The sequence below is a fragment of the Muscardinus avellanarius genome (assembly GCF_963383645.1).
Source record: "Muscardinus avellanarius genome assembly, chromosome: X".
Taxonomy (NCBI): domain Eukaryota; kingdom Metazoa; phylum Chordata; class Mammalia; order Rodentia; family Gliridae; genus Muscardinus; species Muscardinus avellanarius.
Window position 1 is genome coordinate 107,685,754 of NC_137792.1, and position 14,346 is coordinate 107,700,099.

At 54.7% G+C, this 14,346-nt stretch overlaps 1 protein-coding gene across 1 annotated transcript; it reads left to right on the top strand.

Annotated features, from left to right (window-relative positions):
- Positions 1–2,412: 2,412 nt before the first annotated feature.
- EFNB1 (ephrin B1) lies at positions 2,413–13,627 on the top strand (the record flags this gene model as incomplete). The annotated part of the gene is made up of 5 exons (XM_080718341.1): positions 2,413–2,540; positions 11,130–11,407; positions 12,373–12,465; positions 12,651–12,776; positions 13,215–13,627. The coding sequence occupies 5 exons, from the start codon at positions 2,413–2,415 to the stop codon at positions 13,625–13,627; spliced, it is 1,038 nt and encodes a 345-aa protein (XP_080574467.1).
- Between the last annotated feature and the right edge of the window lie 719 nt (positions 13,628–14,346).

The following is a 14,346-nucleotide window of genomic DNA, read 5'->3' on the forward strand; positions in this document are numbered from 1 at the left end:
AAAGGAACTCTCCACAGCTCTTGCTCTTCTCTATCCATCCAGAGCCATCTCAACCAGGAGGCACTGTCTCTGCAGGTAGGAGGGGCTCAGTTTCTTTCTGTTAATTTTCTGGAAAACAGAGACCCGCTCCACAAGCCACAGAGATCATTAGAGTATGCAGGGGGAAACTCAGTAGTGCAATCTCCCATTTAGTGAGATAATGGACATGAAACTATATATGAATGGTGGAGCACTTTAGGGAATCTTGCTTACCTAATTATCTTGATAAAGAAAGAGCAGGGAGACTTTCTATCCTTGGCAGTTCTGAAGCCAACCCCCAACCCAGATCTTTCTTGAGTTCTTTCCCAACCTCCTCACACCGGGCGGCAGCTCTTGCCAAAGACACGCCTGTCTCAGTTACAGTGCTCAAATGCATGTGCCAAGCTCGCATGTGCCAGGCTTGCATGCTCCGGTTAGGAGTTCCTGGTTTGTCCCAGGCGCCCGCAGTGTTATGGAAGACCAGCAGGAGGAGATATTAGCACGTGGGTGCGTCTGCTGGGGTCCAACCAGCAAGAGTGGATCCGACCAGGAGGGTCTGAGCCATGGGATTGAGCCAAATTATAAGCAAAGAGGCGAGGAGGGGCGGAGAGAATGGGCCAGGGCTGGGAGACAAAGACCCAGATGGTGAGGCCAGGAGAGGCTGGAGTCCGGCATCTCCAAACTAGGATGCCCACTTTTGGTTTTTAAAAGGCTCCTGCCCTGCGACTTTTCATCTTGAGCTGTCTATTTCTTTCTTTTTTTTTTTTTTTTCTTCTTGGTGCTGGAGATCGAACCCAGAGTTTTGTGTATGCTAGGCAATCGCTGTGCCACTGAGCAGTACCCTCAATCTCCCTTGCTGTCTTTCTTTATCGAGCCGCTCTCTTATCCCCGCTTGTCCATCCAGAGGCCTCGCTAACACCTTCAGACAGGACAGGACTCTAAATCTGTGCTCCAGGAGCCCTACAGAGGTCCCCCTCAAAGCTGAGATTCTGAAGGCCTGGTCTCCAGATGCAAATAACTCGTTTTCTCCTTCGGACCTGGTACTTTTTCCGAGTCTCCAACCACACAGGGCTATTGCTTTTGTTATGATCCGTGCAAACAGAAGGTGCATTTCATGCACATCAAGGGCAGGAGGAAAGCCCACCAGAACCTAACGGGAGAAGACGTTACTGGGGGCAAACCGGCTGTCCTTGCCACAGAAGTGGGCGCGGAGCAGGACTTCAGGGAGTGTATGTGTGTGTGTATGTGTAAAAAGAGAATGATGAAGTACTGTACTTTCCTGGGCTACTTGGGACAGGGTTCGCTGGCCGAGGTCAGTGGGCTGGGGTGTGGATCAGACGTGAGGGGAGGAAAGCAGGCCCGCAGCTCTAAAGAAGCGCCAACTTCCCACGGGCAGAGCGCTCTGGGAACGCGACTGAGCGGGACCCAACCCTAACCGCAGGAGCCGCACAATTCAGATTGGTGCCATCGAGAGCGCGGCGTCCTTAAGAGCTTCTCGAAACCCCGCCCCCTTCCTGCTTTGGGGGGCGTGGTATGGGGCAAGGACCCCATCACAGCGCTTGCTATTGGCTAGGAGGAGCAGGGTTGGCCCTGCGTTCGCCTGAGCAGGGGAGTAGACAGCTCAGCGACAGCGGAGGGAGTCTATGCGCGCTGGACAGCAGTGGGAGGTGTGTGAGGCTCGCTCTGGCCGCAGACCCTGGGGCTCAATCGCCGGGGCGCTAGGACTCGGCGATTGGCCTGCCGGGCCACCCGGCCGAGGCTTCCGAGGCGTAATCTGATGGGACTGGTTCGCTCGGCAGCGTTTCCCCGCTCTTTTAAGTACACTGAGCGCGGCCCGCGCTGAAGTAGACACTGTCGGGGGGCGCGCAGCCCGGAGTCCCAGTGTGGCCCGTAGGAACGGAGCCCGTGCCAGGGCGACCCAGTCGGGAGCCTGGGGACCAAGCTCGTGTTGTGGGGAGAACCTCACTTCTTTCCAGGGGCGCCAATCCCAGGACGGTCGAGGCGTCGGGGCAGCTACCGAGTCCTCCGCGGGGAGACCCCGTCGGGGAGAGGGAGCGCAGTCCCAAACAGTCTCGGGGAGCCGAGAGGAATCAGGCGAGATCACCCGGGGGCGCAGAGCCCCCGTCGCGCCTCGTGCGGCGGAGAGGCCAGGGAAGCGAGCCCTCGGAGGCCGCAGCTCATGCCCGGGTTGGGGGCGCCTGCCCAGTGAATCCTCCTGGCCGGCCGGGCGAAAAAGAGCGACACCGAAGCCGGCGGGAGGGGAGCACTTCAAGGCCGGCGGCTGCGGAGGATGGGCGCCTGAGTGGCTCCGAACACAGAGCGGCACGGGAAGGCGAGGCGAGCTTTGCTGAGGAGGCGCCAGGGGATCCCGAAGTGCAGCCTGCCCCCGGGAAGATGGCCCGGCCTGGGCAGCGTTGGCTCGGCAAGTGGCTTGTGGCGATGGTTGTGTTGGCGTTGTGCCGGCTCACCACGCCGCTGGCCAAGAACCTGGAGCCGGTGTCCTGGAGCTCTCTTAACCCCAAGTGAGTAACTTATCTGCTCTGGTCCCTGGGGGTGGGAGGCACTCTTTCGGGGTGAGGCCGCGCGCCCCCGAGTGCGCGTGGGGAGGTGTTCAGAGGGAGGAGCGGCGCCCCATTTTGTCTCCTGCTTTTTCCAGTGTTTTCTTGCCGGGCAGGCGGGGCAGGGAGCGGCGGGATGGGGTGGGGGCACTAGGCTGGGTTGTGACCCCTGGGCGTCCCAGCCCTGGCCTCCGCACGTCCGGGATCAAGTCGAGATGGTTCGCACCAGACAGAGCTAGAGAGTCGGGGCGTTCGAGAGCGCACCCGAGAACTGGGTGGGGGCAAGAACGCAGTCCCCTCCGGGGCCCCTGGGACTGTGGTATTTTTCGCCCAGAGCTGCTCCGGGAACAAGCTTGACCTGGGCGAGGGACGAGGCCGGAACGCAGGTTCCTTATTTGCTCAGCAGTGGGGGGAGCGAGGCGCGGGACCCGGTGCCTGGGGCGGGTGGCAGCGCCTGCATCCCCACTCTGGCTTCTCCCGTTTTCATTTCTCTTTCTTCCCTGTTTGCTTCCCTGGCTTTTTGCTTTGCCGTCTCTTCTTGTCTCCCCCCTCCTTTCTCCCTGCCGGGGCGGTAGAAAGGCGGGCGCCGCTCCCAGGCTCACAAAGGCGGCGGGTGGAGAGGGGCGGAGTGGGAGCGGGTTTGTTTGAGGGGGGGTTTCGATCTCGCGCCCGTCGGGGGTCCAATGGAGCCGGCGGCCGAGCTGCTTCTAGGGCCTGCCGGGTGGAGAGTGGCAGCAGAGCCGGTGAGGGAGGTGGGTGGTGAAGGAGCGATTCCTGCCCAGACAGGTCGGGTTGGCCCCCTACTCCATGTCCCCCAGATTGAAGAGCCTTGTTTGGCTTTCTCCAATGAGTTGGAAGGGCAGCAGTAGAAAGGAAATCCTTTCTTTTCTTTCTTCTTCCTTTCACAACTCTCCCCCCACCTCGAAACAACATACACACCTTTCAGGGCGGTGGCCCAGTGGCTCCTGGGCTGTTAGTGGGGAGTTGCTAGGGCTGTTGTGGTGACCTCTGGACCTTTTTGTATCTTTTTGTATCTTTTGGTGTCCAGGACCCGAGTCAAAATCACTCCTCTTTCCTGTTTTCTGGAGGTCCCAGCAGTGTGTGGACAACTAAGCCTAGTGGGGAAACTGGGGGAGGGGGCTTGGCCTGCCCCAATCCAATTCTGTATCTGGAATGTCTTCCTGTCCACTCTTGCTGGACTCCCCACTAACTTCCCAGGCTCCTGCCTGCTTTGGCCTCTTGGGTCCTAGAGGTGATGTATCTCTCAGCCCCAGAGCTTCTTTAGTTCTCTTTTCCTTGGATTAAGGTAGGGTTCTTATTTCTGGTCGCAGGGATGGCAAAACCAGGATCTGGGAGGAGTACTCTGCTTTAGTACCAGGAAAGGGACTGGTAAGATTTTTTCCCCTTATCTAGAAGCCAGTTTGGTGTAGTGCTCTCCTAACCGCAGAGGCTCAAAGTGATCTGGGGACCCTGGGCCGTCGGTCTGGTGAGGTCTGGGAGGTGGAGGTTGTGTGAAGTACCCAGATTCCCCCTTTAAAGGTGAAGCCTGGAAATGCTCTCTTGAGCTTAGAGAGTTGAAATCCTCCTGGGGTAGCCCATCCTAGGGGCTCATGGGAGTGACCTAATTGCTCTCTCGGGTCTCTAACCAGAGATTGCATGCAGCTCCACAGCTGGAAAGGAGCCCTCCTGCAGAGTTGGGGGTGCTGGGAAAAACAAGATCTGTCTGAGCTTCCTTCCCCCTTTTACATATTGAGACTTTAGTGCTCTGCACCGGCTTATGGGTTTGAGAAGGTCAGACCCATTTGGCACCCCCTACTCATCTGCCTTAAGCTAAGTGCAAGTGGCCTGGGGTAGGGATGGGGGTGGCCACAGACTCAATAGAACCTGCCCACATTCTGTCCTGTAATCAAGTGGACCCTGCGAATGGTTCGGGACTACGTCTGGAGCACTCCCCCCCACCCCCAGTTCTAGCTATGTTCTGGGATTTGAAATGCAGCTGCCGGCTGCGTGTGTCAGTGCAGATTATTGGGCGGGGGGCAGAAAGACAGAAGGGAGGCACTGCCCTCTGCTTGACTAGGGCTCTGGGGGTTGCCTCTGCCACCCGCCCAACCTGCAGGCTGCCACCGCCTTTCAAATAAACAGTCCCTCTCTGCCCTGTCTCTCTCCCTTACCTCCTGCTTGAGTTCTCCCTCTCTGGCCAGGCCGAGTCACTCTCCCTCTCACACCCTCCGTGAACAGTACTCACCTCCCCTCTCCAGCCAGGCTTGCCTGCTCTCCCTCTTTCTCACACTCCCTCTCACTCTTAGTCACTCTCTGCCTCTTTTTCTCAAGTCCTTTTGTTTCTCACACATGCCCGTGCTCTCCATAGCAGGCTCATTTTCTCTCTTCCTTCCTCTCTTCCTTGCCTGGCTTTTGGTCTCTTTCCTCAGTCCTGTTGGGAGCTGGCAAATCCACCCCCCAAAAAAAATCCCAGCGCCTATAAACCCTGCTTAATTGCTTCCTCCTTGGGAAAAAAATCAAAATAAAGGACGGGGCTGGGGGTCTGCTTCCAGGTTCCAGGGCACACACAGCCTCAGCCTTGACTGAGAAAGGGAGCCCTAAAGGCCAGCACAAGTCTTCCAGCCTCTCCCAAATAGGTGCTGGAACCTTCAGGGGAGGTAGAAGCCAGGTGGTGAGGGCTGCTGCTTTCTAGGCCCCTCCTAACAGATCCACCCCAAGAGTGCAGGGTAAGGAGATGGTTTTGGTTCTGTTAGAGTTTGGTAGAAACTAGAGCCCAAAGCATACCCAAATGGGGGGCTGCGGTCTACACGTTCCCTCCCCCAGCCTCCCCCCTCCCTAGACCTTAGGGCAGCCGGCAGGCCTCACACTTGAGTCTTCAGCCAAGTCCAGCTGCTGCAGTTCCTTCTCTCAGTCCCGTTCTGACCCCTTCCTGCCCCCCACTCAGGTTCCCCCACCTCCAGGGAGTGGGAATGTGCCTGAGATCACATTACAGAACCTTCTCTTACAAGGGGGTGGGGGTGGGGTGGGGTTCAGCTTGGCATGCAGGACTCTTGACTCCAGCATGGGTGGGGGCAGCTGCAGACCCCAACCCAGGCCTTGCCTGCCACAAGCCAAAGATTTGGTCCCAGCCCCCTCACAGCTGTTCTGGTTCGCGGTCCTGGGGAGGCCCGCTCAAGGGGCCCCTTCCTGGGGTGGCTAGAGACCTGACCTCTTCTACTCTGTGGCTGATTGGCCACAGGTGGGGGCCCAAGAGAGATGGCAGCCTAGCAGTTCCTAAAATTCCCTCTCTGTCCCCACCCAGGGCAGCAGGCAGCGGGACAAAGGCAAGGAGGGCCCTGGAGGACAGCTTGAGAACTGAGTCCAGGGTTCCCTTTCTCTCCTCAGGCTCTCTGTTGCCTCCCCAGGTGAATGGGAATGGGTGGGCCCTAGATTCTGTGGCACATCACTGTCTTCTGGGGTCAGGACTATGAGAAGAGTGGGTTAGCCAGGAGGCTGCTGGTTGCCATGGGAATCCCACGTTTGAAGGGGGGGAGATGCCCACAAGCTGCATTCTGGGATCTTGGCTCTGTGGATAGTAGAAGACCCTCCTGGGCGTGTTTCTGTGGTAGTGGTTTGGGGTCTGGGTGGCAAGAGTGTATGCACTTTCAGTTCTCTACTTCTAAATGATAACTGTGGTTGGCATGCTAACTAATAGACCGGCAGCACCTTGCTCTTTACAACACATTCTCATACATGATCTCATCGGATGCTCCCACGGCCCTGGGAAGTAGGTATTGGCCCCATTTTCCAGATAAGGAGACAAATGCCCAGAGAAGGGAAGTTACTTGCTGGAGATCAGTTGGTGGCTTGTCTAAAGGGACAGAGCTGAGTTAAGTGCTATTTTTTCCACATCGCCCTGCTGCCTTGGAACGCAAGAGACAACAGGAATTCAAGGTGAGGTTTGGGAAGAGGAGTTGGCTCCCTGCTGCCCCTGAGTTCCCCTCTCACCTCACAGGTGTGCACAAATCTGCCCTTGTGACTCAGGCTCTGCCTGGGTAAGGTGAGCAGTGCTCCAGCTTCCTCATTTAACTTTTCTAGGCCTACCTCCAAGGGCAGCCTGCTCCAGCAACCTGAATCAGAGGCAGCCAACACACTGCATGCTCCCCCACCCCATCTCCCAGTAGCTCCTTTGGTTCCTCTCTGGGCAGGAATTTCTCTTCTTCTCAGGAACCCTGTACAAAGCAGAGAATGGGAGGGAGTTCAGACCCCCAAGTGGGTGCTATTGGCCAGCTAGAGCCGTCTGGGGCAGAGGAGAGGGCATAGTTCACATAGGTGGGGAGGGTGACTTCCTCTGGGACTTCTGGCTTCCTTGCCTCCGACAGAGCTGTGTGTGTGCCAGGACCCAGCTGCTGTTCCTGCCCACCCACGCCTGGGCGGGCACTGCTGGGACACGCCAGGCCTGCTCCTGCTGCCTCGGGGGCTGGGTGGAGCTGGGGGAGTGAAAGAGGAGCCTTTAATTTGGGGGCTCCCCACCCTTGCTGGGATGAGAGCAGACTTGAGCTCTGGCCCGGGGTCTGTCCTACACCACCAGACTTGCCACCCTGGGGGTTGTAGGTACTTTAGTATTGGGGTCACTAAATTAAGGTTGTGGCTTGTGTCTTCTTCCAAGCTTGGATTTGCATGACCTGAGATCTGCTCCCTTTTCGGCCACTCTCTAACCACAGGTTGCCAGAGTCTGTGGGAAGGGTGGGAGGGAAGGAAGTATAGATCTGGTAGGACTTGGGTAGCTTTCTGGGCATGACTGTCCCAGCTGCAAGCTCTCCCTCTGTAGATCATGAGGGTAGAGAAGCCTCATCTGGACAAAAGATGCATGGAGTGGAAGGGGCCAGAGGGCCATTGGTTTCTGACTCATCTAGAGCCTTGGGGGCTACTGTCCCAAGATCTTCCAGGCTTTTAATGTCCCAGGATTCTTTTGAGCAGTCCTTGCAGTACTTTTAAGCCCCAGAGAAAGGTTAAAGAAGCAATTTGGGATAGGGTGAAGGGGAAGAGAGCAAACCATAAGACAGGAGCTAGAATAGTTCTGACTGCCTCCCCCAAGTCCTTTTACTCCCTGGGGTGACTCCCTGGGGTCCCAGGGCTATCCGAGGCTAGAGAAGGAAAGCTTCAGGAGTTACCATGGCGACCTGCTTCAGGCTTCCTGCTGGGCCATGTCAATCCCCTTATTTTCCAGAAAAGGGCTTTGTCTGGGGGTGGCCCCAGGCAGGAAAGATTGGATTGATGTTGAGGGAAGTAATAGTTTTCAAAGGGTGGGGAATAAAAAATATAACTTAAAATTTCTTCCTCCTCTTCTCCTACCCCTATTCTTAACCTGGTGAGAAAAAGAAGACTCTAAGGTCCCCCTGAGTATGCCTAGCTTTGTACCAGGTTTGAGGCTTCATTTTCACTTGCTACATGCCCATCCCTTGTGATCACTCACCTTTTTCTTCAGCTTCTCACAGATGAAGTTTGCCCTGTGTGGGGGGTACTAAGGAGGTACCAGTATGGGGGATCAGAGTCAGGGACATCGAGTCTCATCAGGCTCTCTGCCTTCCACACTTTAGGGGAAGGTGAGTTTCCTACTGCCAGCTGCTATGCAAATGAGCCAATGAATATTTATGAAGTTTCCTGTTCACTGAGGTTGGAGAGACTCTGAGGGCTGTTGGGGGCAACAGTCCTCTCCCCTTATCCCTCATCATGTAGACATCTGTTTCCTCGTTGTCCCTCAATAGCTGCAAGCCCTTTTCTATGCTGAGACTCTGGTGCCTGGTTGATAGTAAGAGACTGCACTGAGGCAGGCAAGTCTCCTTGTTGAGTTAGCCAGAGCTATGTGATCAGAAAGGCGAGCTGGCCTGTCCCCTTTTCTGTGTCCTCTGTGTAGCCATTGGGTGTTACCAGCCAACAATTTAGGCCCTCTTTGACCTCTAGAGGTTACCACCCTGGGTAGGTGTAAGCCCCTCGAGTTGCCTTTGAGCACCTGTTTCCATGGGCACATTCATCTTGTCATTCATTCCCCCATGAGGCAGGCTCAGTAGGTCTCTAACATCACTTTGAGTTATAAGATGTTTAGAAATTGTCTATGCCTGCCATCAGGACAGAAGCAGTGCGAGCACTGGGGAATGTGAAGTTGAGAAATATAGATGCTTTGGTGAAACTCATAGGATTTGCGTGGTTTGGAGCACGGGGGTTTTTCCTCTCAAAATGTTTATGGGGGCCAGGCGTGGTGGCACACACTTGTAATCCCTGCGCTTGGGAGGTGGATCACGCAGGGAGGAGGATCACGCAGGTTCGAAGCCAGCCATGCTGGCTTAGGAGACCCTATTTCCAAATAAAAATATTTTAAAAAAATAGGTCTGGGAGTGTAGCCCGGAGGTAGAAGGCTTTCCAGGAACCCCAGTACCACACACAAAAATTGTTTATAGGGGCTTACATCCCATGTTTCTCTGGGTTTTACTCTCCTACACATCAAGATGACAGCCCCTAGCTTGGTGGAGTATCACTTGACATAGTGAGCTGTTTCTCTTCATCCACTTGATCAATTCCCCCTCAGTGCAGTGTCATTTTCCTCCCTTGGATGAGGACACAGGTTCAGGAATGTGAAGGATGGCATTTGCCTAGAGCTATCTTGTAGGCCCTCGCTTGTCCCCACTGTCACGGGCCCTCAGGAAGTGTTACTACTCTCTTTCCAAATGATTGTACCAGACTCTGAACTGTTCTTCACCAGCACAGCTGGGTGATGCTGCCAGCTTTATTCTCTTTAAGCACTGTCTTCAGCCCTCTATCATCCTTCCTGTTAAAGGGTCTTTCCCCAGTGAGGCATAACCATCACTGCTTGTTGTGATCCTCAAGGCCTTTTGGTCTGGCTCTGTTTGATCTACTTCACCTCTTTTGTTCCTCTCTACCCTCTCCTAGCCAAAATGGCCCAGTGTCTGACTTGGCTTTTGTGTCCTAGCCCCTACTGTGCACTCTCACTGTGTTGACTTTTTATTCACCCAGGACGCACCTTTCTATGGAACCATTTCTGGCCATCCTGGTCAGATGAGCCATCTTTTCTTCTCATCACCTCCAGCCCTGGGTGATACACCATCATCACATGTAACCTATCAATAGCCTTGGGCCGTCTTTTGCCACAGTGTGGGCCATGTATTTTTCTGGGCTAAATCAGACAGTAAAGTCCTTGACCATGGGGCCGTGTCTTCTCTTCCTATTTCCAGCCCAAGAAACAAGACTGGGCTCATGGGTATTTAGTGGTAATATCCGATCTCCAGCTTCTTGGCAGATTATTTGTAAGAAGGATCCCAACATGTTGAGTGCCTCCTGTGTGTTGGGTACACTATATATGCTGCCTCATCTCCCTTCTACAACCTGGGAGGTAGGGGATCTTAGCACCCCCCCCCCCCGGTTTACCAGTGAAGAAACTGAAGCTCAGCCCACTCGTCCAAGGCCACAGTGCTAGTAAGAACCTGACTTTGCAATTTGATTCCAAAGTCTATGTTCTTCTCCTACACAGCTCTGCCTTGCTATCAGCTCTAGCCTGCCCAGGCTCCATAGACCAGCAGTGCTCTACTTTCTATGTGCTTGGGCAAGGACAGAGTTGAATGAATAGGTGGCCCTGGATAGCTGGACTTCCCTGTTACGCTTCAACACCTGGCCTTTTGATTAGAGCACAAACCCTCACTCATATAACATTTCTCAATCTCTTTCAGGATATGGAGGTGAGGGGTTAGCACACAAATGGGTGGGGTTCCCGGGTCCTAGCTTTATATGATCTAATGTCCTTGGTGGATCCCTTCTCCCCTTCCTCAATTCTTCTTAGGAATGAGACTAGTAGTTTGGTGATTTGGCGTTATGGGGGTGGAGGCGGGGAGGTCACCAGTAGGACACTGTGGAGCTGCACCTGCCAAGAGACTGAGACCATCCTCCTTTGGCTCCGGCAGTGCCTATTCCTCTCTCTTTATTAGGCCCAAGATTAACAAGAATCGTGGGTAAGACAAGGGTCCCAGATAAGTTGTACTCCCCCAGCCTTTGACTGGGAGCTGCAGGGGTGGTGGTAAAGACAAGTGTGGGCTTGCTGTGTGTGTGTGTGTGTTTGTGTGTGTGTGTGTGTGTGTGTAGGAGAAAAGGTAGCAGTAGCCGTAAAAGGATGTGAGTGTGTTGTGATGGGGATGGGGGCCAGGAGTCTAGGGTTACCACCTCCTGGCAGCCCAAACCTGGCACCTTGGTACCTAGCCCATTTGGCCACGTCAGCCCCCTGCGGAAATGCCACATTAGGACAAAGGGCTCCCCCAGCCAGGCAGTGCCCCACCCTGCCAAGCACTCAGAGCCTGGCAGCCTTGCCCATGGGCCACCCCTTCCACACCCTGCTGGCAGTGTGATTCTCTCTCCCCACCCCCAGCCTGAGCATGGAGGTAGGGCAGAAAACCTACTCTCACCGTCTTCACCCAGGATGCCCAACCTGGCCCTCATTGCCCACTACCCCGGTTCTGGGATGACCTAAGTCCCCACAACCCTTAGGCTAACCATCTCTGTTCTTTGCAGGTTCCTCAGTGGGAAAGGACTGGTGATCTACCCGAAGATTGGAGACAAGCTGGACATCATCTGCCCCCGAGCAGAAGCAGGGCGGCCCTATGAGTACTACAAGCTCTATCTGGTGCGACCAGAGCAGGCAGATACCTGCAGCACCGTGCTTGACCCCAACGTGCTAGTTACCTGCAACAGACCAGAACAGGAAATCCGCTTTACTATCAAGTTCCAGGAGTTCAGCCCCAACTACATGGGCCTGGAGTTCAAAAAGTACCAGGATTACTACATTACCTGTGAGTTCCCATCCATAGCCTGGCTCTCTCCCCTCCTGCAGCAGAGGGAGCTTCTATGCAGTGCAGTGATTTTGCATACAGTTCAGGCCCTGCACTTTGAAGGCATGCTCCCCTCTGAGCCTGGCCTTGAAATTCTGTCGCCAACATTCTCTGTGTGGCCTGCTGCCAGCTTGTTTGGCTCCAAGGATTTGGGTGGGAGCAGCCTCCGATTTGAGTTGTTCTCTCTTCTTTGTCCACCTAAGATCTTCTCTTGGGAAGGGCAGAATTAGCAGGGCCATTTGGGATCAGCCAGCTCATCTGCCATTTTTCTTCTCAGGAAAGTGGGCCCCATGAGATGAACAGGCTTCTTATCTTAGATCACACAGGGAGTTCGAGATAGGATTAGGACTCCAGTCCGGTTGTCTTGACCCCTAAACTAGAATTCCTTCTGGTCTATGTAGAAGCCTTTCTCATTATGCCATTTCTAATTGCTTTGTCTCTGAGGATTTTTTTCCCCAGTGAGAGGTCACCCCTTTGTGTTTCCCCTTAGAAAAGAGGGGCCAAAGCCAGACATGGTGATGCAGGCCTATAATCCCCATATTTGGGAGTCTGAGACAGGAGAATCGCAGGTTTCAGGCCAGCTTCAGAACTCTGTTTTTAAAACAAAAAAATTTAAAAAGGGCTGGGGGTATAGCTCTGTGGTAGATCACCCCTGGTTTCAATCCCAAGGCCACCAAAGAGGGGTCTAAACTGGTCCTGAGAGAGGCATAGCACCCCTGGAATAGGGACTCAGCCTGACTGGTCTGGGCTACTCCCCTCCTAGGGGGAAGGAGAGAAGTAGAAAGGTTTATGGGCCGGTTGGAATTGCTTGCCCCTCTCTCCCAGTTCTGTTCTTGTTGGTTGAGGCAGCACTGCGTTTCTAGGAAATACTCTAATCAACTTCCTCTCTTCCTCCCCTTTCTGACGTCTCTGGTTTGTTTCTGCAGCGACATCTAATGGGAGCCTGGAAGGGCTGGAGAACCGGGAGGGAGGTGTGTGCCGTACACGCACCATGAAGATCATCATGAAGGTTGGCCAAGGTGTGTGCTCAGGGCAAAGGCCCAGTTAGGCCTCTAGAACACATATTCCTAGCTGTCTGGGAGGGTTTTGGAAGAAGGGGGACACTAGGGTTAGAATAGCTGAGGTCTGCTATTCAGGCCATTGTTGGCCCACTCAAGATGGCTGGCAGGGCCCTCCCTCTCACTTGTCCTTTCCCTACCTTCAGATCCCAATGCTGTGATGCCTGAGCAGCTGACTACCAGCCGGCCCAGCAAAGAGGCAGACAACACTGTCAAGACGGCCACACAGGCCCCTGGTCGGGGTTCCCAGGGCGACTCTGATGGCAAGCATGGTAAGCAGACAGAGGTCTCTCCCAGAGGCTGGGCCCACCATGAAATGTGCCATGAATCTCTGGCAAATGCAGATGGCAGTGGGAACCCCAAAAGCTTCTTCATCCAAGCTGGGCGTGGTGGCGCACGCTTGTAAGCCCAGCATTCGGGAGGCTGAAACAGAAGGATCATAGTTCGCAACCAGCCTCAGCTACTTAGGCCCTCCGCAACTCAGTGAGACCCTGTTTCCAAATGAAGAATAAATAGTAGGGCTGGTGGTGTAATTCAGCGGTAGAATGCCCCTGGGGTTCCAGCCCCAGTACCGCAAAAAGGAAAAGAGAAAAAAAGAGAAAAAAGCTTCTTCTACTCCAAGGTGGCACCATTTGGGCCTGGGTCATCTGTGTCATTTGCGTTACCTCCCTGGGGCTGACTGAGTCTCCCCTCTTTTCCCCCTTTCTCAGAGACTGTGAACCAGGAAGAGAAGAGTGGCTCAGGCACAAGTGGGGGTGGCAGCGGGGACCCTGACAGCTTCTTCAACTCCAAGGTGGCACTGTTCGCGGCCGTCGGTGCCGGCTGTGTCATCTTCCTGCTCATCATCATCTTCCTGACGGTTCTACTACTAAAGCTGCGCAAGCGGCACCGCAAACACACACAGCAGCGGGCGGCCGCCCTGTCGCTCAGTACCCTGGCCAGTCCCAAGGGGGGTAGTGGCACGGCGGGCACTGAGCCTAGTGACATCATTATCCCCTTACGGACTACAGAGAACAACTACTGCCCCCACTATGAGAAGGTGAGTGGGGACTATGGGCATCCGGTCTACATCGTCCAGGAGATGCCTCCCCAGAGCCCAGCGAACATCTACTACAAGGTCTGAGTGCCCGGCGTGGCCTCGGACCCAAGGGACAAACGGCCTGGACCGGACCTCTCCTTTCTCTCCCATGCCCCTCCCCTCGCCAGCTGTGCCCACCTTTGTATTTAGTTTTGTAGTTTCTTGGCTTTTGTAATCCCCCTTTTTCCCCTGCCCCCTGGGCTTTGGAGGGGGGTGCTTTTGCCCCCAACCCCCATGCTCTTGTGCCTTACCCCTCTGGCCAGGCTTCTGGGCTCTCTGGGGGTACCCTTTCTCAGAGGGTAGGGTTGGACGCTGATAGACAGCAGATAGGGGATGGCCCCCTGGCCCTGCCCACTCCCTCGCCCCCTTCCCCCTTCCCAGGACAGCTCGTCCACTATCATCACTGTTTTTTTATGCTTTTGTGTTCATTTTTTTAGTTGTCAACTCATTTTCATCTGTGTTTTTTTAAGAAAAATGGAAAAATGTACAAATCAGCCCCGTGCCAGGCTTTCTGAGCCTGGCCTGACCCAGTATAAGAGGGCCTGGGGCATGATGTGGCCAGCCAGGAAGCATAGGATGGCATTTCTTTTATAGACTCCTTGGTATTTCAGGGGGGGTGGGGAAGGGCAGGCCAGGCTGTTCCTGCCCAGGAGGGAAGAGGAGAGTGCTATTGTGTGAGGTGTCCTACCCTCCCCTCCCGACCCTCCTTCAAAGCTGATCCTGGCAATGGGGTAGTGGCTGCCATCCTTCCACCAAAAAGAAAA